The sequence below is a fragment of the Podarcis muralis genome, chromosome 10 (genome assembly GCF_964188315.1).
Source record: "Podarcis muralis chromosome 10, rPodMur119.hap1.1, whole genome shotgun sequence".
NCBI classification, from domain to species: Eukaryota; Metazoa; Chordata; class Lepidosauria; order Squamata; family Lacertidae; genus Podarcis; species Podarcis muralis.
The window spans coordinates 57033374-57060621 of NC_135664.1; the positions used below are offsets into that span (position 1 = coordinate 57033374).

Consider the following 27248-nt stretch of genomic DNA (forward strand, 5'->3'; position numbering starts at 1 on the left):
ACACAACATGTTGGCCTGCAGCTTGCTTTGTCCACCAGAAAGGGAGCAGCATGAGACCCTTTCTGGGCAGTGTGCATTTGCATGCTGCTCGTTCATGTGAAACCATAGTTTGTTTCCAATTATGGTTTAATGGGGCATGCAATATTTGTGTCACCAGTCATAGGCAACAATATTTCCCACCAAACCTGGATAATTTTAGTTGAGATATGCACACCATTCCAAATACTTTATATATATTTTAATAGCAATTTGAGGGGGAAATGCCATTAGACTAGCAGTGTATTATTTTTTTTTTTAAAGAAAAGAACAGCAGCAAATGAGCTCTATCAAGTGTGAGTGGTGCAACTTGTTTGATGAGATGTAATAAAAGCAAACCTAATTAGTTTAGTAGATGGTGGCCATTATTATTTCAAATCCCATGACACATAAAGGATAGTAATTTATGGAAATGTTAGGTGAATATATAATTAGGAAGAGAGATAATTAGGAACAGTGTTCCTGGCTCTAGGCAATAATCTTGATAGGTAATACATCTGTACTACTGTTGTCATACACAAGCTATATAGGCCTTGTACTGACAAACAATCTACTATAAAATAGTAATCTATCTTGTTCCATGCCACCCCCAATCTCAAAGTTATTTGGATGCTCTGTTGGCTATCACCTTATGAGGAAGTTAAAGGTAAAGGTAAGGTACCCCTGACCATTAGGTTCAGTCGAGGACGACTCTGGGGTTTTGGCGCACATCTCACTCTATAGGATGAGGGAGCTGGCGTTTGTCCGCAGACAGCTTCCGGGTCATGTGGCCAGCATGACTAAGCCGCTTCTGGCAAACCAGAGCAGCGCACGGAAATGCCATTTACCTTCTTGCTGGAGCAGTACCAATTTTATCTACTTGCACTTTGACATGCTTTCGAACTGCTAGGGAGCTAACCCCGCCACAGGGATTCGAACCACCGACCATCTGGTCGGCAAGCCCTAGGCTCTGTGGTTTAGACCATAGCGCCACCCGCGTCCCTTGAGGAAGTTAGCCTTGCTTAATTAGCTAATTCCAGAGGAATTAAGTCTAGCTTAATTAGCTATTACAGAAATTAGATGTCCTACAGCTTAATACACACAGGTGTGTCCTAATACAAATACCAGTAACTCTAATACACACTGGTCTGGCTGGTCTAGCTATTTCCCAGTTGTAACACTGGAAATTTAAGAGTGTCTAGCACCCATAAACTTATAACTTGAAACTCATCTGCTTCTATGGAAAAATAATTTAAACTGTATGTAAAAAAGCAAACTTTATCCTAACTCTATAAATATATGTATCTGCAATGTTGGGCTATAAGTAGGTGGAGTGGAGGGACAGGATTGCACAGGAGAAGAATCCAGGGAGGCTGCCTGAGGATCAGGATAGTTAAAGGAAGTAAGGAATTGTATGCACATAGGAGGAAACAGTGAGGGACGTGGGTGGCGCTGTGGGTAAAACCTCAGCGCCTAGGACTCGCCGATCGCATGGTCGGCGGTTCGAATCCCCGCGGCGGGGTGAGCTCCCGTCGTTCGGTCCCAGCTCCTGCCCACCTAGCAGTTCGAAAGCACAATTAAGTGCAAGTAGATAAATAGGTACCGCTTTCTAGTGGGAAGGTAAACGGCGTTCCGTGTGCTGCTCTGGTGCCGGTTCGCCGGAGCAGCTTCGTCACGCTGGCCACGTGACCCGGAAGTGTCTGAGGACAGCGCTGGCTCCCGGCCTCTAGAGTGAGATGAGCGCACAACCCTAGAGTCTGTCAAGACTGGCCCGTACGGGCAGGGGTACCTTTACCTTTACCTTTAGGAGGAAACAGTAGATGCAGCATAGGAGGAAACTGTAGATGCAGAGGTACATATAGTATATATAGTTGAAGAAAACTTAGGCACAGGGCACAGGAGAGGAGAATAAAAAGGAAGGCAAGATAAAACAGGGAGGCATAGGCTTGTCAAAGCAGCACAGAACATAAAATTCTGCATCTGTCATTTTTTCTGTCACTATAATGGGAAAAAGCACATCTGGTGGAATTCTTTCTCCTATGCGGTTACCAGAACTACAAAGCACCCTCCCACCGTGTGGATGCAAAATGTAGTTGGGCCCAATATCTGGTACATTATATGAAACTCCCTTTTTAATGGTCCATGTCAAATGTTACCTGCATGAGCTGCTGTTTCAGTTTTTGCATTTCAGAGATGTTGAGCTCACTGAAGAGATCTGAGACTGGGTGCAGTGATTCTGCTTTCCTAACTGTGGGAGTCCGAAAGTCACCATTCATTTTCATGTGGGGTCCATGAATGTGTCCATTCATTTTGTCATCATTATTAGGTTCGTTCCCATCCTCTCCAAACTTTAATCCATCTACCGAGATATTAATATGGTTATTATACATGCTATCATTTAGATTGATATACTGGGAGAGTTCCTTCCTCAGATTGTTCTTTTGCTCTCTCTCATTCTTTAACGTCTCCAGGGCTTCCTCTAGTTGATGCTCCGCAATCTCCTTTAACCGGATGGCATCTTCTAGCTGGCTATTAAGCAATACAGTTTCTTCCTCAAATCGTTTTATCTCGTGTTTCAGGCCTTCATATTCAACCTGAATTAGGTAAGATAAAGAACATTCAAAATACTAAAAGTTGGATTTACAAACAACCTGCCATTTGCTGCATCTGTTAAACTAAGGTACCAAAGAGAGAGAGAGAGAGAGAGAGAGAGAGAGAGAGAGAGAGAGAAAAGAAAGACTGAACATACGTACTTAAAATTGTTGGATGGAGAAAGGACTCAGATTCTACTGACTATATAAACTGGTCAGTAGAAAGATGCCCTGAAACCATTGTAATTCTATCGTTAGTTTGTTATATGTTACATCTTTCATAATGATGATTATGTAGTGCAAACCAAGTCAGGGGGAGGTTAACAGTTTTTCAGAATAAATATTATCAGGCATATTTCATGAAATTTACCTCTTAACTAAAATGTATTGATTTTGTACCATCAAATGTGACAAAGTATTTTTTTGTAATTTAACAGAAAACCCAAGATGTTTCAGGTGCTTATACATATTGCTTAGCCCAAGGCTTACAGACATATATGGAAAAATGTATTAACTCAAATCTGTAGAGCATGAGACTCTTAATCTCAGATTTGTGGGTTTCAGCCCAACGTTGGGCAAAACGATTCCTGCATTGCTGGGGGTTGGACTGGATGACCGCCATAGTCCCTTCCATCTCTACAATTCTATGATACTATGACTCTATAACCATTTTTTAAAAAAAACTTTAAAGACACAAATGAAAAATATATGTTCACTACATAAAAACATGAATTCAGGGAACACTGAGAGAGAAAATTGCTCAAAAACACATCAGGTAAGTTGTTGTTTTTTTAAGGAAAATGGTGTAACAAAAGCAACTGAGCAAAAGGTTTTAATGAAAATACTAATTGAGACATACATATGACTTATTTTGTCAATCATCTTTTTGTGTATGTTAAGAATGATTAAATAAAAAATTGGTTAAATAAAATGTTATGAATAAAAGCAGACACAGCAAAATAAAATTGTGAGAAGGTAAAGGTTTGAAAGATGGCATAGAAATATATAAATGTTCCCTGGAAACTACATGTCCAAAATCACTAGTCAAGCTGATCAATATTCATTTATAATGAGAGACAGTTGGCTCTTTGCAAGCAGCAGAAACATAAGTTAATTCCTTTGTTAAAGATACAGCATATATTTATATACTATTCAAGTAACACAATTACTATATAATGAGCAATCTCAGAAGTTAATCAGCTCTTTATCTATGGTATAATTAGCAGCGAATTTTTTTTGCTGAAAATGGGAGCAATTTTCTGCATAACAAAAAAACAAAAGTGATTAGAAATTGTCCATTTTTACAAAAAGAAAGAAAGAAAATGAAACACAGCCTCTGCTTACAATCTGCTATTTGTGTTTATAGGGTAGAATAATGTTGGATAGCAATTACTTCTAAATATAGTCTGGGTTCCAAAGAGCTATTTTAGGCAAGTGTAAGTGCTTGCGAGTCCCCAATGGGATTTTGACTTTATTGCTTTGAACATCATACCCACAAGCATGCAATATCACAGATTGCTTCTGAGACTCCCTTCAGTTTTGGAAATGTTCTCTCACAAACAACTGCTTCCTTCTTTGGACCCTGCATAAGCTTCTGGCCCAATTGGCTTGGCAGCCAACTCCCCACCCATCTTCAGAGCCTGACCCTAAGGCTTAATAATGCTTCACAAAGGGGTGGTGGTGGGCTGGAGCTAGCAACTGCTAAATTGACATCAAAACATTTAGCCAAACTATACACCCAGCTCACAACTCATGGCATTTTAAAATCTCTTAATGGAGCAGAGCTGTCACATGATAGACTGCAATCTAATCATGTGGAGTAATCAGATTACTCTTTTCTGTGGGTTCAGCATCCACCACTTACAGTACATTTTATTCCATATTTTAAACCATTAACAATATTTTGTGGCACTGGTCAACTAAGTTACTGGTCTTCAGCTGGCGGGTCAGAACTTACCGCTGAGTTGCAGGCTGGCCAAATGTGGGTTTGCAGCAGCACTATAACCATACAAATGTATGGTAATAAAATTAAGAAATAAAGTTGCTTCCAGCCCAACTATATAAATGCCCTTTTAAACCAAGAGATGCCAGGCACTGAACTTGGAACCCTCTGCATGCAAAGCATGTTTTCTGGCAAACCTCCTTCAACAGTGTGTTCTGTTGCTTGCTCCCATTATCTGGTAATGAATGTATACTGTATTCAAAAATGGTATGTAATTCAGATCTTGGTGTTGTTCCTTTTGCAACCTGTTTCTGAAAATCTAGTTAGTGCTCACCTGGTTCTGTTTCAGCGTGGAAACCAACTTTTGCAATGTAATGTTTTCTTCTTCAAGTTCTGTATAGTCCTGAAGGAGTCTTGCCTCTCTGAACTTGTATTCTCTTATCTCATCTTTCATCCGAATTCTCTGCAGCTCTGCCATTTCATTGCTCTGAAAAGGAGAAAGAAATGAAATATATTGTCATTGTTTCATTTCCAGTGTTATAGAAATTTTAATGTCTTATATATATAAAATAAATGTTCATAACTGTACAAGGCAAACACATACATAAATATATAAACCACATGTCTGGAAACAGTACAGGAAAACAGTCCTAAAGCCATTTTGACTCTTTCAGCCACCTCAAATATTTCTCTGCGAGGAATACACATTGTCTCTTTGTTCACAAATCCTGTCTTAAGGGTGTGTTTGTGTATGAATAGGGTGAGCCTGTGATCTGGATTCAGTAATTAAGTAGTTATCATCACAAAAAAGCGGCCAAATGGCCCAGGTAATGCAATCAGTGATCCATTATCAGGTAGCTTGGCAGACAGGAGAAAAACAACACATTCAGATTTCTGCTGTAGACCGCCCCTTCTGTGATGTATGTATGATGTATTGGGGGGGTGTCTTGAGCGAGGCAATTTCAAATATCTATATAAGAGTTTGCACACCACTGTTCTGGGTCCCTCCTGCTTCCTGCGTGTGGTTGTGAGCACTCTGTTGCAACAATTAATAAAGATCAGGCTTACTAGCTGCTTTGCTTCTCAATATTCTCTGGCTGGCCTCTGTTATTTTCTCCTACTGATAGAGAACCTACAAAAAGACTCTATATGGGCTCTTGAGCAACCCATAAGGGAAAAGGGAAAAGTTGTTTTCTTACAACACCAGCAAAACAGTAATGGTAAACTTAACATATACATAAAAATCTGTTCAACCAGACATGCCTGCTATTTATAATGCCACTCAAACTCCACAAATAGGTAAAGGTGGAAGGAAAAACAAGCAATATAGCCCTGATTAAACTTTTCTTTTGAGCTGAAAAAATCACCTCCTCCCCCTTCTCACAGTTTTTAGAATCTCATTACTTTCATTTACTGAATAAAGGATGGAATCAAATACAATTACTAAGTGTTCTTTCACTCCTCTAAGAGTTTAAAGCAGAACAATGAGCAATGAAGTCTGTCCTGCAGAGATAACTACTAACAACCTTGACAAAGGAATGCAAGTTCCAGAGCCCAGCAATTTGTGTCCCAGTGTAAAAGTAAAAGCCTCTTGCAAAATATCAAGCACAAACACTGGAAGAAAACTTACTTCTTTTCTAATGATATATGTGGGCCGATTTCTCAACAGAAAAATGCATTCTTGCTTCATGCAAACAGCCAACAACAGCAAGTAGGACACTGTCCAGGGAAGACTACAAGAAGACTCCAAAGACAGCAAGGGCATAAACTATTTTTCAAAGGCCAAAATATTGCTGCTCCAAAGTATCACCAATGCTGTCCAGAGTGATGTAAGCATGACAGGACATTGCACCCTTTTCTTTTGTTCACAACTGGATTTGGGAGTCTAGCACAGTGGGATCAAGCTCTCTTTGGCCTACTCTTCTTTGTGACATGAATTTAAATATCAGACTTCCTGACTCCTGGGCTGCAATAATTGATAGCGATTGGCATTACAGAGGTTGACCTTGTGAAAACCCTCCCATGAAAACTTAACTTGCCCTAAAGGAGCAGATTTCCTCCTGTCAGACAGAGATGTTATTGTGGTGTAAATTAAGCTAGGGATTTATGACACTTCTAACCCCTTTACCCCAGGTTTCCGGAATAAACAAGAAAGGTAACATCAAGCACACCTTGTAAAAAGAATGGTAATCTGATGGTCCATCCTGATTGAATGTTTAAGCTTTTAAAACAATAAATATATCTTTAAATCTTTTTAACTTTGTGAACCTTACACCCTTTTAGAAGACCCCAATATTTTTAGTCTTTAAAGGATGTGAATGAATTAGGGAAGTGGTTCTCAATTAGCTAAACACTGTGGACACTATTTTTCAAATGCCAAGCCATGGACCCCCTACTTTTGAAAATCTCTATAGTAGTTTTTGTTATGTGACTGGTGCCACAGAGCCTTGTGGTCTGCAGACCACCCATTGGGAACTACTTATTAGGGCATTAGGATTAAGCATGTTCATGGTTTCATGCTGATAAATCATTATCACATTAATTGCTTCAAATCTGAATGTTTCCACTACCCTGCAGTAATTATGTTATTGTTTCAGACTGAATTATTATGGATGTGGATTTCTGGGCTCAAAGTAACTTAGATACATCATCAAGGCAGTTCACAGATGACTCATATAAATAGCAACATGTTTTAAGTGTCATGTGTGAAGTCCATACACATGGAGGCTCTTAGAGTGTAGCAGAAAGGTCCCTGCCCCAATGAGTTTACAAACTAAAATTAGACAGCAGGCGGACACCAAAAGATGCTGCCAGTTTGCACAATTTCTAATCAGTTGAAACACCAGTGCTGTATCAGTTTGGTCTTAAACAGATTTAAATACTTGCTAAAATCTCACCCATCAGTCTGACATTCTAAAACTCTCATCTCTTATTCATATATTCATAATAATATGATTTATTAACCACCCTTCACCATAAGGTCTCAGGGCACTTTACAGCAATTTAAAATATGATATTAAAACAATTTACATTTCCCCCTCTCTACTCCCTTCCCTTGCATGTCTCATCCCTGAGGACAGAGTCTATTCTCTTGTTTTGATTTATGCAATTATTATTATGAAAAGAAAAAAATGATACAAAATAATAGTGAAATAAATAAATTAAGGTCTTATGTATATAATAAAGGTTCATAAATGTACCAAGCAAACACGTACATAAATATATAAACCACATGTCTGAAGCTGCACAGGAGAGCAGCCATGAAGCCATTTTGACTCCCAGGCTGACCAGGTGTTTTCTCTGCAAGGTCAAATGGAGGAGCTTCCCCATTGTCTTTTCCTTCACAAATCCTGTCTTAAGGGTATGTCTGTGTATGAATAGGGTGAGCCTGTGACCTGGCTCAGGAACTAAGTACTTATCATTACAAAAGACTGGCTAGGCTCCCCAGGGTATCAATCCAGTAAACATTAACAGGTAACTTGCCAGACAGGAGGTAAACAACCCACTCAGATTATGAGGTAAAGAACCCACTCAGATTTCTGCTTTAGCCCGCCCTTTCTGTGATGTAGATATGATGTATCTGGGGGTGTTCTTGGACTCCAAGGTGGGCAATTTAAAATGTCTATACTACTGTGGGCAAGAATCCCGTAAAAGAAATGGAGTGGCCCTCATAGTCAACAAAAGAGTGGCAAAAGCTGTATTGGGATGCAATCTCAAAAATGATAGAATGATCGCAATACGAATCCAAGGCAGACCTTTTAACATCACAGTAATCCAAGTTTATGCACCAACCACTGGTGCTGAAGAAACCGAAATTGACCAATTCTATGAAGACTTACAACACCTTATAGAATTGACACCAAAGAAGGATGTTCTTCTCATTATAGGGGATTGGAATGCTAAAGTAGGGAGTCATTATAGGGGATTGGAATGCTAAAGTAGGGAGTCAAGAGATAAAAGGAACAACTGGCAAGTTTGGCCTTGGAGTTCAAAACGAAGCAGGGCAAAGGCTAATAGAGTTCTGCCAAGAGAACAAGCTGGTCATCACAAACACTCTTTTCCAACAACACAAGAGATGACTCTACACATGGACATCACCAGATGGGCAGCATCAAAATCAGATTGATTATATTCTCTGCAGCCAGAGATGGAGACGCTCTATACAGTCAGCAAAAACAAGACCTGGAGCGGAATGTGGCTCAGATCATCAGCTTCTTATAGCAAAATTCAAGCTTAAACTGAAGAAAGTAGGAAAAACCACTGGGCCGGTAAGATACAATCTAAGTCAAATCCCTTATGAATACACAGTGGAAGTGAGGAACAGGTTTAAGGATTTAGATTTGGTGGACAGAGTGCCTGAAGAACTATGGATGGAGGCTTGCAACATTATACAGGAGGCAGCAACGAAAACCATCCCAATGAAAAAGAAATGCAAGAAAGCAAAGTGGCTGTCCAATGAGGCCTTACAAATAGCGGAGGAGAGAAGGCAAGCAAAATGCGAGGGAGATAGTGAAAGATACAGGAAATTGAATGCAGATTTCCAAAAAATAGCAAGGAGAGACAAGAAGGCCTTCTTAAACGAGCAATGCAAAGAAATAGAGGAAAACAACAGAATGGGAAGAACCAGAGATCCGTTCAAGAAAATTGGAGATATGAAAGGGACATTTCGTACAAAGATTACCATAATAAAGGACAAAAGTGGTAAGGACCTAACAGAAGCAGAAGACATCAAGAAGAGGTGGCAAGAATACACAGAGGAATTATACCAGAAAGGTATGGATGGCTCGTACACCCCAGGTAGTGTAGTTGCTGACCTTGAGCCAGACATCCTGGAGAGTGAAGTCAAATGGGCAGATTTGCAGATCTTGGGAGAAAAGCGATGACAAACCTTTAAGACAGCATCTTAAAAAGCAGAGACATCACCTTGCCAACAAAGGTCCGTATAGTAAAAACTATGGTTTTCCCAGTAGTGATGTATGGAAGTGAGAGCTGGACCATAAAGAAGGCTGATCGCCGAAGAATTGATGCTTTTGAATTATGGTGCTGGAGGAGACTCTTGAGAGTCCCATGGACTGCAAGAAGATCAAACGCATCCATTCTTAAGGAAATTAGCCCTGAGTGCTCACTGGAAGGACAGATCGTGAAACTGAGGCTCCAATACTTTGGCCACCTCATGAGAAGAGAAGACTCCCTGGAAAAGACCCTGATGTTGGGAAAGATTGAAGGTACAAGGAGAAGGGGACGACAGAGGATGAGATGGTTTGACAGTGTTCTCGAAGCTACAAACATGAGTCTATCATATCCTCATGTGAAAGCAACTTACGTTCCCCAAACACAAGCAACTGTGACAGCCTTGAGGAATTCGATTTTGCTATTTAGCCCTTTAAATGTTTTGACCAGACTAGTGTCCTGAAAATGTCATATTCTCTTGTAGCACTAGTAGTAACAATATTGTATGTTGAGCTCCTATGCAGACTTACTTGGGAGTAAGTCCCACTGGATTCACTGAGCCTTCCTTCCAAAAAAAAAACAACATACACAGAATCAGGCTATGAACGTCCAATCACAAGTGTCTTAAAAATGAAAACAGGGAATATGGCTTCTGGCTGCTAGGCAAGATATCATTAGGGAGCGTGGAGATGTACATGTTAGAATCTCACTGCCAAGATGGAGGACAAAGACTGTCCTGCATTTCAGGGATTGCTGCAGCTAAAGAAAAAGTGCCACAAGAATAATAGAAGCAGGGATGGAGCGTTGTTAGCCATAGTACAGGAAGGGAAAATGGAAAGGACTAGATTCAGTTGACCAGTCATTTTTTTTTAATCCAAGAGGAACTGCATTTCCAGAGTGTTAGTGAGCTTAATTTCTCATATCCAACAGCCAGACATTTTTCAAAATACATTGGCAAAACATTTTTTAGATATTATAGTGGAGATTGTCTGTGTCTGTCAACACCAACATAACCCATTAGGTGGAGCTAAAATTATACAAGTATTTATTTTGATGCCTTGAGTATTTTGCAATTCCAATCACCAGGAGAGAAAGTTGGAATGGTTATAATTAAACCAATTAAATATTGGCATTGAGAAAGAGGGGGTGGGTTTTTTGAAAGGGTTGGAAGGTTTGTTTTGTTTCTGCTGGATTTTGCATTTAATCATAAAATGTGCACATCAATCTCCAGTGCTGAAGAAATGCTCAAGTTAAATTGCTATTATCAAAATATTTAGAGTGTGCATCTATGGTATGTAGCTATTCAGACTACTACAAATTAGCTTTCCTTATATTCCAGATACAAGTGCTTTGCATTTGTTGCCCCTTGCTTTTCATTGCTCAGACTGAATACTGGTTCAGCCATGCATGTTCATAACTGATTGGCTGTAGCATCAAATGATGGACTGCATATGTGAAGGACAGCTGGACCATAAAGAAGGCTGATCACTGAAGAATTGATGCTTTTGAATTATGGTGCTGGAGGAGACTCTTGAGAGTCCCATGGACTGCAAGAAGATCAAACCTATCCATTCTTAAGGAAATCAGCCCTGAGTGCTCACTGGAAGGACAGATCGTGAAGCTGAGGCTCCAATACTTTGGTCACCTCATGAGAAGAGAAGACTCCCTGGAAAAGACCCTGATGTTGGGAAAGATGGAGGGCACAAGGAGAAGGGGACAACAGAGGACGAGATGGTTGGACAGTGTTTTCGAAGCTACCAGCATGAGTTTGACCAAACTGCGGGAGGCAGTGGAAGACAGGAGTGCCTGGCGTGCTCTGGTCCATGGGGTCACGAAGAGTCGGACACGACTAAATGACTAAACAACAACAATAAATGAGGGAGCACCCCTTTGTTCAGGGGTGCTTTTTCTATGGGGTGGATGGAAGACCTGTTGCAACAGTTTTTGAACAAAGATCAGGCCTACAGGCTGCTGTTTTGCTCCTATACTCCTGGCTTGGATTGTTTGGCAATCCAAGTGAGCCCAAGGATTTTCCTATAACAAGACCAACATATGGTGAATTAGCCAAGCCATGAGTGACACTCGCTGTAAAGGATTCTCCTGAACCTGTTTCATGAAACAAAGAGGATGAAACAGCTTTCAAGGCTCTTAAAATTGCTCTTTCCACAGCCCCTGGTTGGAGCCTACCATTTTTTCCTAAAATATTCACTCTTTTTGTCCTTGAAAGACAGGAGAGTAGGGTCTGATATATTAACTCAACCCCTGGATCCTTCAAAATACCCTATATAGCATATTTTCCTGCCCAAATGGACCCAGAAGCAAAAGGAGCAGGGGGCTGCCTGCGAGCTGTAGAGGCCACTGCCTAGTTGGTGGAAATGGCAAACAAAGTTTTGGGCCACCCATTTAAAGTGTCCCACATTGTAATAGTCTTCTTGTTACAAAACCACACTCATGGTTTTTCAGCAAAAAGACTGAAAAAATGTGGATCCATTTTGTTAGCTGCCTAAAATTTATCTATTTAATGATGCACAAGCCTTAATCCCGCAACTTTGTTTCCCTCTACTTAGGATGGAAGGGCGGGGGGGGGGGGATCCAGATAGAACAATTCCAGGACAAACCCAGACAAGATCTACTGATGTGGTCCTACATAACCCAAAACTAATCCTTTTGTCAATGGGTCCTCCAGAATTATAAATGGAATGAGTAAATCTTGATATACTGTGGCCAATTTAAAGTTCTAAAAGCCGAACCACAGGACCTTGGGTGTAGTGCACAGATAGCTGAACTGAACGCCCTAACAAAGGCATGCAAAGACATTAACATCTACACAGATAGCAAATATGCCTTCAGAATTTGGCAGGCTACTGGTCAACTGTGGAAACGAGGCTTCATTATCACTTTTGGGGCAAAAGTAGCAATGGACCCAAAGTATTGAACTTGTTAGACACCAACTTGTTAGACACTATCCAGTTAAAAATCAGGATAAATTTTCAAAAGACTCTTGTGTGGACAAAGATGGAAAGACATATTATTGTTTAATATGAAGGAATGGTTGCTGAAGTTGTTGGAGACCAAGTTGTTATGTTTGAGAAAAATTATTGCTGACATTTATTATTATTATTATTATTATTATTATTATTATTATTATTAATCATTAGAGAACCCCTTTTGGTGTTTTAGTGGAAACAGGAATTAATCTATTTGGGTCAGAAGATTGGGAAGATATTGCCTAACAGAAAGTAGGTGATATTCAACATTAGTCAGAATACACCCATTTAAATCAATTATTTCAAAGAGTCTATTCTAGCTAATATTGGATGCCATCCATCTATACAAGAAGTTGGTGCACCATACTAAAATATGATAAACAATAATTTAACAATGTCAATGACAATATTGTCACCTTCGTTTTTCTATAAAAAACAACCCAGCAAATAGGGAAGCTGCAAAAGGCAGCTATATATATCTGAAGCATTTGTCACCCAATACCTCATTGAATCCTGAAGCTTAGCAGTGGATTTGACCATTACAATGAAAGAGTGAGACCACTGTCTGACCTCCGAATGACCCTGTGTCCTCTTCCTGGATGCTGACTGGATTTGGCTGTTGAGAATGGCTAAAAGTAAACAGCTTGCCTGGCACAGAATCATACATTTAAAAAGTCATTAAAGTGGAGTGCATGGGTTTCTCACTATCCACCTTCCTGCCATTTTCATCACTGCCATTTTTCACTTAGGGGTGCTGAGAGAAATCACAGAACAAACTATTAGATTGGATGATAAGAGCCAAGAACCTATTTGCAGTATCATGAAAGTGCCAAATTGATAAAGAGTTTTAGGGTTTCAGTCAAAGAGAGAATTAAGGCATAAAGCATAATCTTCATGGAGAATGGAATCCAAGCACACATTGTAATGCATAGCATTGTCTCTTTTGCCTTTATCATTAGGACATCATTTTCTCTTTGGTATATTGTCATAACTGTCCCAGAAAAACAGGCAAAGTCTTTATTTTTATTTCTGTTTCATGAAAAACTATGCGAGTTGTATAATAGTAACAAACTAGAAGCCAAAGTGGTGTTTGTTCAGTGGGAACCAACACAAAGGATGTTTTTCATGGATGCCATTCACAGAAATGGTTTACGAAGAAGGTCTCATTTTAGTGGACACTATAAGGAAACTATGTAAGAGCTGCTGTAAGAGCTGTAAAGTGCTGAAGTAAAACACTGATTTTCATCATACTCTATTCTTGTTGTACATAGTTTTGCAGAGGCTGCAGCAATGAATGCTTCACTTGCTTTGTTGGTAATTGGTAAAAACCTGTTTTCACTCTAATGTACCAAATAAGATAAAGTAAGAAACTGCATTATGATAAAGAAAATTGCATTATGATAAAGTAAGAATGAAAGCTTGTTCTCACAGTGTCTGTTAGCCACACAGGAAAACACTTTGTCTGAGTAAGGTCACCTCGTAGCGAGTCAGTTATGCGTTCTTGCAGTCATGCACAGCATGTGGATTTTGTCTCATCTATACAAATGTAACTTTTTCAGCAGATGCATAAAGCCAGCTCACAACATGGGCAAAGCTTTTCCGCCGCTGCTGTACACTGAAGTTGCTATGGGAGGGGGTTGGTGCAGGGGGTGCTCTGTGTCAAATACATAACAAACAAAAGAGGGATAAAACCCCCAGCAAAACACAGGAACAGTGGGTACTTTAGAAGCCATCCAGATTTGTGAAGCATGGTAGACAATGCGTTAAAACTTTTCTGATCTGGGCAGATAACTGTACAACAGCTGCTGGGCTTGCAAAAAATAAAAAAAGAGCAGCCACTGGAGATTCTGGTGTGCCTGCAGGTTAGAAGACAGAATTAATGAACAGAAAATCTTCCATGATAGGAATGTTAATTAGTTCAACTAACACTATACACCTGGTTTTCAAGATATAAGATTGAAGGGGAAGGAGGTCAGAGGATCTGTCTTCTACACAGTATGTGTTTTGCTCTTCTATAAGACTTTATTCAGCAACAATTATAGGATAGTTGAGCAACTGGGCTTACTGCAGCTCCAAACAGGAAGTGGAAGAATGGGTATTTCACATGAGGAAAGAGATTCCAAGTAGAATGGATATCTCTTTGCATAGTTCAAAATCTACTTTTCTCTTTCACAGCTAATTTTGGCGATCTGAACTGATCTGTTGTATGGGCACAATGGGCCACCAATAATCTTCTGCTTTTAGAATGGAATCTGTGCCCATTTCCCAGAAATAAGACCAATTTAGCCATTTAACAACTTTACTGAAACTTCAAAGCACACAAGTAACAAATCAAAGATAAACTAAAGAAAGATAATTGATTACATAAACAATAGTTTAAAAATCATAGTTATAAAGTTATTTTTCTCTACTACTGTTCAATAAAGAAAGATATAATGATATTACAAGGAAGGAAATGAACATAACCCTCCAAAGGCTACCAGTCATCCAAACCTAAATTAATAATTCTGTGGTTAAAATATTCCTACCAATGTTATAGCAATTAAAATAAAGGTTAAATCAAAATAAGCTAGCAACTGAATTAGAAGATTAACATACTTTCCTCTTAATTTGGTGTAAATTATTCATAGTTACCAGGGTACAGCTTTTAGTCTTAATCTGGAGTAGTCAAGACCACTCAATTGCAACTTTGAGGCAAAGTTCAGTTGGAAAACTGGTGCAGGGCGAAAGAGTTATCCTACTTCCCCCAGTAGTGTAGCGTGATTCCAAACTACTCCCTCCTTTAGTTACCATTTTTTGTTGTTATTTTTTAAAAAAGCGAGTGATTCTATTCATAGATCTCCTGTCCCACATCTAGTTTGGCTCCCAAATGTTAGGCAACATTTCACTCCTTCATTTGGAACATTTTATTAAAACAGCACTGTAACATAATTATTATTCTGGTCTGGTAAAAAAAAAACCTAGCACTCCCCCCCCCCCCATCACATTAGATGTAAAAGCATTGGGTAATGAAGGGGCAGGTTACCCAAACCTAAAGTGCAGCCACCCGAGCAGGGGCCCAAACTTCCCAAATTCTTTCTTCAAGGATTCATGGCAGATCTTATAGACTGTAAATATCCTGACCCCGCTGACGCAAAGACCTTGCAAGACAGGCTGTCAGCCCACGCACCCAGAGATGGGACCAGGAGTACTCCTATAGTGGGGTGACCTTTCTACCCCAAGATAAGAGTGCAGAAACAGGAATATCTGTTCGTGCTCAAGGATGTAAGCTTACGTATACAAACTTACGACGCTGGATTCATAACCTGTCCCTTCAGTAGTTTGCCTCAAATTGTAAGTATTCCCAAAACATGGACACAATGACATCTGGATGTTTGCAAATCAACATTTCAGATTAACAACATACAGCTGTTCATCTTCCATCCTTTTCATATTTCAATGAATGCATTACCTCCTCAAGCTCTAAAACTTAACAAAACAGCAACATCTAAATTACTCATTAATATGTTCCTCGCTTCTATCACAAGCCAGAAATGGGGGACCAACTAATCAAGAAATAAAGGATTCAAAATAACCTCTAGGGATCAAACAGTCCAATTAGCTTCTCTGAGACAAGTTATATTTCTGAGGTCTGCAATCCAACAGGATATTGGATGATGAAATCAAACAAGGGAGTGAAGAAAAAGGAAAAAGAGTCTTAGCACTATATACTATATCACAAGCTCAAAACAGCTTTCTAAAATACCAAGAAATACAGACAATTGGACATGTTTTATATTGTCATTGTTATGGGAATTCTAAGGCCTTATATATATAAAATAAATGTTCATAAATGTACAAGGCAAACACATACATAAGCATACAAGCGTGTCTGAAATAGTACAGAAGAACAATCCTGAAGCCATTTTGACTCTCCCAAATTGATCTCAAATATTTATCTGAGAGGAGGAAGGAAATGGGGAAAGCTTTCAATTTGTCTTTGGACTGTAGGGGTTTACACCTCCCTGTAAATACAATGGTACCTCGCAAGACGAAATTAATTCGTTCCGCAAGTTTTTTCTTCTTGCGAGTTTTTCGTCTTGCGAAGCATGGTTTCCCATAGGAATGCATTGAAAATCAATCAATGCGTTCCTATGGAAACCACCTTCAGACGAGGTCCGGGGACAGTCTGTCCCCCGACCTCTTCTGAAGGCTGGGGGGGGGGGACAAGGGCTTTTCTTCCCACCCCCAGCATTTTAAAAAACCCCGAGACAGCGGAGACTTCTCCGCTGTCCCGGGGCGATTTAAAAGCCCCCAGGAAGGCAGGCGGGGGGGGGCAACCCCTGTCGGCCTTCAGAAGAGGTCCAGGACCTCTGCTGAAGGCCGGCAGGGGGCAAAAGTCTTTGCTCCCCCCGCCTGCCTTCAAAAGCCGTCCGGGATAGCGGGAAGCGCTTCCCTGCTATCCCGGACCGCTTTTAAAATGCTGGTGGTGGGGAGCAAAGCCTTTCGGCCCCTGCCGGCCTTCCTGGACCTCTTCTGAAGGCCGGAGGGGGGGAAAGGCTTTGCTCCCCACCGCCAGCATTTAAAAGAGGTCCCCAGAGATTTCCCTATGGGCTTTCTTCTTGCGAAGCAAGCCCATAGGGGAATTCGTCTTGCGAAGCAACTCACAAATGGAAAACCCTTTCGTCTTGCGGGTTTTCCGTCTTGCGAGGCATTCGTCTTGCGGGGCACCACTGTACAGTCTGGCAAGTATCTGTTAAGCTGAGTGTTATGTATTAAAGTTCTCACCCTGGCCACCAGGAGTATCGTGTATATAGTTTTCACTCAGGTGCATGTCAGTTAATTTAGGCAAGAAACCCTGGGTTGTTGTTGTTACAATGTTGACAGCCGGCTGCCTATAAAAGCAGGCTGACTGAGCTGCTTGCTGTTCAGTTCAGTTCAGTTCAGTTCAGTTCCAGCTTACAAATAAAGAGCTGCTTTGGAGAAATCGCTGCATCATCTGATATGTTCACCCACAACTTAACACTGAGCACACTATCAATATGCGTAAGAGATTCAGGAACTAAGTATTTACCATCTCAAAGGAATGGCCAGGCTACCCAGAAAAGGCAATCAGATAAGGAATTATCAGGTATCCTGGCAGACAGGAGGGAAGCAACACACTCAAATTTCTGCTGGGGACCACCTCTTTCTGTGATGTATGTATGATGTTTTTGGGGGTGGACGTGAATTACAGGGTAGGCAATTTCAAAAGTCTATATAAGAGCTTGCACACTGATGTTCTGGGTTCCTCTCCTCTCTCCCTGTGTGGGAGGAGTGGGGGACCCTGTTACAATAGTTTAATAAAAATCATGCTTACTAGCTGCTTTGCTTCTCAATACTCTCTGGTTGGCCTCTGTTATTTTCTCCTGATAGAGAACCTACATAGGGACTCTATATGGGCTCTTGGATACCCCATAAGGGAAAAAGGAGCAGTTTTTTCTAATAACAGTCACAATGTGTGGTTTTTTTAAAAAATAATAAGACAGATTTATTAAAGATGCATGTCAAGAAGTACAGTTAACACAAGGAAAAAACAATGGACCAATTCAACGAATAAATGAAAAAAACCAAGATATAATAATGTCATAACTTAAAATTAGGTGCTCTACCCCACTTATGGTTTATACTATATGCTCTTAGTATGTGACTGGTGTGGCAAGTTGCTCAATCAAAAATAGCTTTATGGGTGGAGATTCAGTCAAATGAGAGAAATCCTTCACAATTTATGTCTTGCTTGTGCTTCCAATGTTGCTTTGAGCACAGAATAATTTACCTAACTTCACAGCACACTCCGACTCACAAACTTTCATCTTAAAGTTACTAGAATTCACCCGATGTAATAACTAATGACTGAACCATCTAGATTTATACAGATGAGAGAGCAATACTGAGAAACATGAGTGCTGATCCGCCTTTTTGTGTATTGATTTGCTGGTTAAAAATAACTTAGGTCAATTCCAGACTGCTCAAACACTGAGGTGGATAAGTCAATTACTGGCAGCTTTTGTACTTGCTATTAACAGCTGAAGAGACACTTTTTGCAAACTTTGCAGCCTGATGTAGGTTCTTGATAAACAGCAGGGCAGGCTTGGCTCTGATTTACAACCCATGATTTACCAGCATTTGCTGCAGGTCTCCTACGACTGCAACTTTGCAACAAAAATTATCCTGCAATTACTATATCACAAAAACACTAAATTAACTTACTTGCCAACAAATATGATTACAGCAAACTCTAAGGATTAGAGGATGATGATGATGGTGATGATTATTTTATTTGTACCTTGCCCATCTGACTGGGTTGCCCCAGCCTCTCTGGGTGGCTTCCAGCATATACAAAAACAAAAATAAATATTAAACATTAAAAACATAAAGAAAAATAAGCAACTTTCTACCAATATAGAAAAATTTTCTTGCCTGGTCACCTGGAAGTGATTTATACTCACACTAGGCAACTGGGCAAGGATTTATGAACAAAAGATGGTTGTCAAGTGGGAGAGCAGAAAGCTGGAGGAGATGTAAATGGTCCATTTTCCCATTGGGGGGTCTTTGAGAGAACCTTAAGTATCAAATCACACTGGTTCTAACTATTGTTATAAGAATTTTAAGGTCTTAGATATGTAACAAATGTTCATAAATGTACCAAGCAAACACGTACATAAATATATAAACCACATGTCTGGAGCAGCAAAGGAATACAGTCCTGAAACCATTTTGACTCCCAAACTGACCAAATGTTCCTCTGCAAGGAGGGAGAGGGTGAGGGAACCTTCCTATTGTCTCAGGAATTAAGTGATTACCATCTCAAAGGAATGGCCAGACTACCAAGGAAAGGCAATCAGATAAGGCATTATCAAATAACCTGGCAGACAGGAGATAAACAAAGCACTCAGATTTCTGTTGTGGACCGCCTTTTCTATGATGTGGGGATGATGTATCTGGGGGGTGGTCTTCGGCTACACCCCTTCTGTATGTATGATGTTTCTGGGGGTGGTCTTGAGCTCCAGGGCAGGGAATTTCAAAATGTCTATATAAGGGGAGGCACACCTTTGTTCTGGGTCCTCCTCCTGTCCTGCGTGTGAGGGGAGCACCCTGTTGCAACAGTTCAATAAAGATCAGGCTTACAAGCTGCTTTGCTTCTCAGTATTCTCTGGTTCTCCTCTGTTATTTTCTCCGACCGATGGAGAACATACAAAGGACTCTATAAGGGCTCTTGTATACCCCATAAGGGAATAAGGGCAGGTTTTGTTTACAACACTATTCTAGGTGGCTATGAGGGAATATTGCTAGGTCACCACATGCTCTGGTAAGTAACATGTTATTGGGGCTGGGTATAAAACCTAAAAAGAGAGATTCCAAACACATACCAGGAGCAGTGGGCTATACACCTTGGCATTGCTCTACCATGCTGCCAGTGAGTACAAGGTATGTGTGAGAACTGCAATCAGCATGCCCTTGGAGTGCCAACATGTCCATGTGCATTTGTTTACAGTGTTGCACTGGGATATTGTAGCACCCTGCTTGTGGTTAACGCTTAGCTGGAATGAAATATTCAACGCAGCAATAGAGAAATTAAAATAATAATTTATTTGTCAGACAAATAAATGAGAGACACAGTGGTATATGGTTACCAAAGCTCTGCCCACTCCAGCCCTGATGGCCAGCACTTATATTCCCTCAGCCCAGCCCCCTTGCTCCTCCTTTGGCTGCCTCTGTCCAATCAGCCTGGTTGAAATTCCTATTGGCTGTTTGCTAGAACCAATCATAAAAGATACACCCATTTCCTATTACCTTTTATGGGAGACAAAGAGCTATATTTCCTTCTATTTATAATTGGCAAACAAGTAGCCATTAACCTCGACAAGGCACCTTAATTACCAGATCACCTTTGCCCCCTTAATTCTAAAGTAGAGCAGATGGCTAAAACAGATGGTGGCTAATTTTATCTTAAACAAAGATCTTGAGTTCACCTTCTCACACACAGCATCAATGAAATAATAATCTAACATAAGAATCTAACATTTCTCACTTTCTAGATGCTTACTGCATTCAGACAACAAAATATCATACATAACATAAGATAAATAACTTTTTAAAAGGAAAAGACCTTTGCAGAGTGAAAAGTCTCAAGTTTAAAAGGAACAAGGAACAGCTTAAAAAATGGCTCTTTACTCCCCCTCTTGCCAGCCAGATGCTTTGACCTTTTGGCTCTATATCTGATGAGAGGCCAAATGGCATTATTTTCTGTTAAACAATAAACCTTACTATTTACCAAGTCTTAATTTAGCAGCTTTTATTACAGCTTAATTAGATTATTAATATGTAGGGTCAGTGACCTTTTGCTCTCAGCCTTTTTATGACCGCAATAAACCAGAGGGGCCCTCTGCCCAAGAGCTTGCCAGCTGCCTGCTGGTTTCCTGCCTCAAAAGAAACATTTGTGAATTTAAGCTCATTTTTAGAATACAGGAATCTGATCAAAATATAAGCCTTGATTAAAATGCAGGCTATGATCAGATGCCTCAATATGTTTGCTGTGCATGTGTATGTTGGCGACTAGCCATGCACGTGTGAGGCAGGGTGTATGTGCATGGTAGATAGTGTGTTGGCATGTGTTTGTGGCCACAGGTAATTTTTACCTGCGTAAGCCCCTGCCACCTGTCTCCAAACAGGGTTTGAATGCAGTAGTTTTTGCACCAGCACATCTCTGGTATCTGCACAAAATGGCAGATTTCCATAGTTTATCTATAATGAGAATGGAAAGTCTGAATTACTAAGAATGCCCATTTAATTTACTTTCTGCAGTGTGCCCTGCATTCACAATATTTACAAACAGCAGAGCAAAAACACTAAAAGGCACTTTCTTTAGGATCTCATGTGAAAACAGTGTAAGCTCTTGAGATACAGAGCCCCCTGTGTGTGCCATGATAAAAATCTGCACCCTCTTTGCTTAGCATACATAGGCAATCTCAACTCACCAATCTACAGAAAATCCCAAGGATTACTTCTGGCAATAAAGAGCCAATAAACAAAGGATCATTCATTAAAAGCAAGTAGGCAGGAAGGCTTCCAGCTAAGTTAATTGACCTTTGAGGGAGAAAAGGCAGCTTCCTCAACTGCAAGAAATGATGCAACCAATATGTTAAAGAACTAACTGCTTAAGGCACTTTGAGAAACAGTGAAAAACACTCAATGCAGATGAGGCACTGAATTTTCTGGTGAAAAAAATATTTCTGAAGAAAATAAACATTTGACTATAGAAGAATTCTGATCTGAGAAAGAACAGGGGCTAGCATAACCAACCAACCAACCAACCAACCAACCAACCAACCTCCTTTATTGGTATAAAAAAGTGCATCATATACATGGATCAGAACAAAGCACAGTTAACAAAACATAGGAGATACTTTAGGATAAAACTGGCCAGACATCATGAGGAAATTTCATAGCATCGCTCAAAAGTCTTGTCACATTCTCCACAATGTCATTACTACAATTGTTCAGCAGATGAGACACTCTGGAAGAATCAGTGCAATAAATCCCATCCTTCAATAAGAGGGCCAAAAATATATTTTTGCATAAAATGGACAATAAAATAAAACGTGTGTGATGGTTTTGACCTGTTTTGTGCCACAACGGCAGTATCTTTCAGATTATGGGATTTTCAAGAATCTACCTTGCAAAACTGCAGGTGGTAAAACATTAAATATTGTGAGGGAAAGAGCTCTGTGTAGGTGGGGAGCATAAAGCTGGTGTAAATATGGAGTGTCCTGGCCAAATGAGGGTGGAATTCCCAACCCCAATAGGGAACAGGTTTTGTTGGCTGCACTGCAAAGGGTTTGGAATTCAACATCTAGGATTCTGCACTTGATTGTCTGAAATGCTTCCAATTGTGGGAGCATAAGCGGTGACTCGAGTGATAGGCCACAGGTTCTGATTTTGCTCTCAATGCAAGGGCTAGCATAACATAAAAATGGACTTGATCTTGTTACGGAAGGGGGGGGGGCATGTCTTCTTCACCTTCTTCGCTACAATATACTGTCAAATCACTCTGCCAAACCTTTTCTCCGGGCAATGCCAGGTGACAGACTATGCATACATGGACCATTGTCTTCCCATCACCGGCACTCAGGAAGCGCTTATCTGCGCATATCTCCAGCTCTGCATATTCCCCCCTCCCTCCTCCATATGTTAATCCGGTGTAACCCAACCTCTCCTTAATGTATTCATGATGTAATCTGTGTAACCCAACCTTTCCTTAATGTATTCATGACGTAACTGGGATGTATTTTGCACTGTATTCTGGGACATGGAGGGAGTTTCAAAAGTCCATGTCACCCCTTTCTCGCTGTTCAATCTCGTCTTGAACCTGTTGCGCAATAAACTTGGATCTTCTGCAGTTTGCTCCTGTCTGGCTGAGCTCATTTTCTTCCGCAGGGACCCGCGGACTTACTTAGTCCGACGAGCTGGGTGGCAGAGTAGCCCCGCACCCAGATTTAGCCGTAACAATCTCAACCATTTTTTGAGGACCAAACTAGATGTTTCATGACTGGAATTTCCAGCATCTATTTATTTCTCAAAAAACACCTGCAAGGCTGGGATTTAGATCAAAGCTATGATGAAGCAGAAGTCTAATACATCTTGGAAAAGAGGGAACTAACCACAACTTGGATGATTTAGCTATTGTGCAAATAATTTGTATGCTTGTTGTAACATGGAAAATGAAAAAGTGTGTCTATTGTCATGTCTCGGGCATCCAGGTTGGCCACACCTACACAGCCACTTCATGTACAAAGACACTTGTGAGAACTGCTGCTAGAGGAAATTGCTGCTGAGCTTTATACACCTTTATACTGGTCAATGTGTGTGATGGGTTGCCCATAAAAATGAGCCTGGACTGGAGCCAGATCAGAGCACCAAGGAAGTGGACAAGCACACACAGAAAGCATAAAGAAAACCTGCAAGTACCAGCATGAGTATTTGACTCTGCTCTCTGCAAAACCAAACAGCAGACATGGCCTTGATTGTCTGGAGACTTGATTCATCTTTGTTCTCTTCCACTAGGGTAAAGGGACTGACCACCTGTCTAAACCAGAGGGACAGCACATGACCAACATAGGGGAGAGGGGAAATCCTTTGTGTGCGCTTTTATTATCTGCTTATTAACAGGGACACAGGTGGCACTGTGGTCCAAACCACTGAGCCTCTTGGGCTTGCTGATCAGAAGGTTGGTATTTTGAATCCGCTCAATGGTGGTCCATTGCTCTGTCCCAGCTTCTGCCAACCCAGCAGTTTGAAAGCACTCCAGTGCAAGTAGATAAATAGGTATTGCTGCGATGGAAAGGTAAAACGATGTTTCTGTGCGCTCAGCCACTCGTCACAGTGTCCCGTTGTGCCAGAAACAGTTTAGTCATGCTGGCCACATGACCCGGAAAGCTGTCTGTGGACAAATGCCGGCACTCTCGGCCTGAAAAGTGAGATGAGCGCTGCACCCCATAGTCGCCTTTGACTGGACTTAACCATCCAAGGGTCCTTTACCTTTACCTATCTGCTTATTGCTAAAATGTTGTGGTATTCTGCTTAAAGAGATTAAGTCATGAATTGATCTAGTTTGGCATAGCATTGTCTTCATTCAGATGGAATCTAAACAAACCTGTGACTACTTTTAATTGGCCTAAAAATGGAAATACAATGCTACATTTTAAACAAACTGTAATTAGAATCCAGTCTACATCTCACACCACTTTTTAACCGGATTTACCTCTTTTAAGTCGTGCACAATCGCCGTCAGTCGTTCATTCTCTGCCTGAACGTTGGTAACAACAGCCCTACTTTGTTTCAATTCATTCTGCATTTCCAAAATCTTCCCTAGGTAATAGGCTTCCTTGGATGCAGACTCCTGGAGGAGTGTCTCCTCACGTGTCTCACCATCTTCAGCTACTTTGCGGTGTACGGAGAATGACTGTCCAAATGCCTGCAAGAGTAAAAAAAAGGACTATTGAAATGAAAAAATATAAATATGTCATTAGGGATGTGCTGTATAATTTGAGAGACTAACTGTCACTATATAAAATGCTACTGTCATTAGAAATAAGAAAAAAATCTGAATATTCGTAGAAGTTAGAATGCTGGATTAGTGCTGGTCAGACTCAGGTTCAAATCTGCACTCAGCTATGAAGCTCACTTGATAACACTGGCCTAGTCCCTATCTCTTAGCCTAGCCTATCTCCCACCTTGAGCACCTTGTAAGGAAGGGTAAGACATAAACCACATAAATGATCAATAGCAGAAGCTAAGCAAAAGATATCCCATACAAATCAGTGTGATCAATTAATTACAGATTGAAAATATGTATGTTTCTTAAACAGGTGTAAGAGATTCCCCAAGCAAACACTATTAACTGAATAACTGCAAAACAGATTTTTCATAAACAATAATAACAATGAAAACAATTAAAATCTATCACAGTTGCAGAACTAGATTACACCAAGATGGAAACTAAGTTCTGGATATCTTACAAAAATCAGGTCGATTCTCTTTGAAACATGCCCCTCTACAACATTTACAAACATCATATGGTTTGAAAACACACACACACACACACACACACACACATTCATAAATATGTTTTTCACCTACATATGTGATGGGTGGAAAGCAATGTTGTAATAGTAGTAGTAAACATTAAACATTTAAAAAACTTCCCTATACAGGATTGCTTTCAGACAGCTCAAGGGTTGGATAACTCCATAATCTCCAACATTTCTCCAATGAAAATAGGAGCATCCTAAGGAAAAGCGGGACATTCTGGGATCAAATCAGAAACTGCGACTGCTTCTCTAAATTAGGGGTGTCCCTGGAAAATAGGGACACTTGGTGGGTCTGCTGTTGGTATTTCCAGAAGACACTTGAGTGTTAAAACTAACTTACTAAAATTGTTAAATTTCAACACAACTGGGACTTTTAATGTTGATTTCAAGTTGTTCATCCATAGCAGTGACCAGAGGAAGAATGTGTAGTGCCAGGGAAGAGGCATCAGATGGTGGTGCTCCTGTTTAAACTTAACTGTTATTCTTAGGCATTAATCTTATATGCTATGATCTATGCATAGCCAGCATAAAGTAAGGCAGAGATAAGAAGCATGAGAACAAAGGAACTAGCTCATTCAAAGACAGCTGTTGGCTGAACTCTGCATGACATCATTAACATTTGTATCGAAGACTATGTAATATTGCCAGAGGGCTTCTGCAGACACTATATAAGGCCCCAGCTCCAGCAATTCAATGGTACTTCGGCCATGGGCTTTCCAGGAGCATCTGGCACCTCACACTGGCCTGATAAGGGGTGCCATCAGCCGTTGTAGATGGGGTCCCCCATGGCAGGAATGACGCATGGCTGAGCTAGCTTTGCAATTTTATCTTTAAGTATTCCGTTATATCCTTTAATTATCTTTACTTTGTATATCAGCACCTGTTTCTGTGCTTATTATTTTAGTAATTAATAAAGTTTGCTTCTGCTATTTAAAGGTTTGTTGTCCTCCATTTACTGAGAATCGAAAGAACCTGATGCTTAGTGGTTGCTCCTGACCGGGGTAATTATTGAGCAGACAGGACAGAATGATCCATGGGAGAATACCTTCATCTGCCCCAGCTGCAACAGTATCTCCCATATTGGTCTCTACAGCCACAGCAGGCACTGTATCCTCCCAACTGTTTGACTTCACCTCCAAAGGCGAACTCCTCCATTGTCTCCCAGACAGATGGATGTCAACAACTATGAATGTTTGTAACTGGGCACCTTAATATCAGGTACAGAGCTGGGTCTTTATTGACCGAAACACTGTTAAGATGCACCTCAGTTAATTAATCCCTAGACACACTGTGGTGACATCCCAGTTCTGTATCGTCTGATAGCTTTGCATGATGCCTGTCTGCCAGCAATAGTAGCTGTCGCTTCTGTAGCAGTGCCAACACGAGTGCAAAGTCCTAATAAGGCTTGTGACACAAGTAAGATACCGCAGAACACCACCACAGCATCTTACCCTACATTTATTTAATGGTGCAGTAGCTCATATGAGTAGGTTTACAGACAATATGCTGAGTAATTCTCTTAATTTTAATCAATATAATTAAGCTACTATATCTACCTCCCAGGCTGCTGGGTTGTCCCTGCAATGGTGCTGTTGCAGCATGTTCTCCAGCAATGTGCTGGTACCATAGTCACCAGCTTTCTAGCCTAAGTACAACAACTGAGTGACCGGATGGATTTAACTGGTTGACAGCTATGAATAATAAATGATTTTACTGTTTCACAAAAAAAATACATTCAAGTCACAACTTAGTGAGTTCCTGTTACACGTGCTTAAAAAAATATCCCTGTACTTTTTCCTGCTGCTTGATATATAGCATAATGAAAACTGTATGAAGGATGAGTTAAAGAGAAATGAAAGTGAATATATCATTTTTCCTTTAAACACTAGTTTTAATGCATATTGCCTTTTGAATATGTAACTACTAGAGTACCACTGAACTGCTAGAGTGGCTTTTTCTTCGTGTCTGCCAAATACCTCTCAATAATGCTAGAGATTATGCATGCACACATATCAAGGGTATAAGAAATATCCATATTCTGAGAGCATAACAATATTCATGCAAAAGAGCTGGATTTTTGCCAAACAGTTAAACCATTAACTATTAGCATGCAAAGGTTTAATGGGGAAACATGTCCTTACATTTATGATCAAAT

At 40.4% G+C, this 27248-nt stretch overlaps 1 protein-coding gene across 17 annotated transcripts in view; it reads right to left on the bottom strand.

Moving 5' to 3' along the window:
* The window catches only part of BICD1 (BICD cargo adaptor 1), a 126145-nt gene that overhangs the window by 43301 nt on the left and 55596 nt on the right, over positions 1-27248 (bottom strand). For all 17 annotated transcript variants that reach the window (XR_013394412.1, XR_013394413.1, XM_077935091.1 and 14 more), the window contains exons 3-5: positions 24265-24477; positions 4883-5035; positions 2172-2609 (exon numbers count right to left, since the gene is read on the bottom strand). Coding sequence is in view for 15 of the 17 variants with exons in the window: in XM_077935091.1 (XP_077791217.1) it covers positions 2172-2609; positions 4883-5035; positions 24265-24477 (804 nt within the window). In the remaining 2 variants the exon portion in view is untranslated. The remainder of the gene's footprint in view (positions 1-2171; positions 2610-4882; positions 5036-24264; positions 24478-27248) is intronic.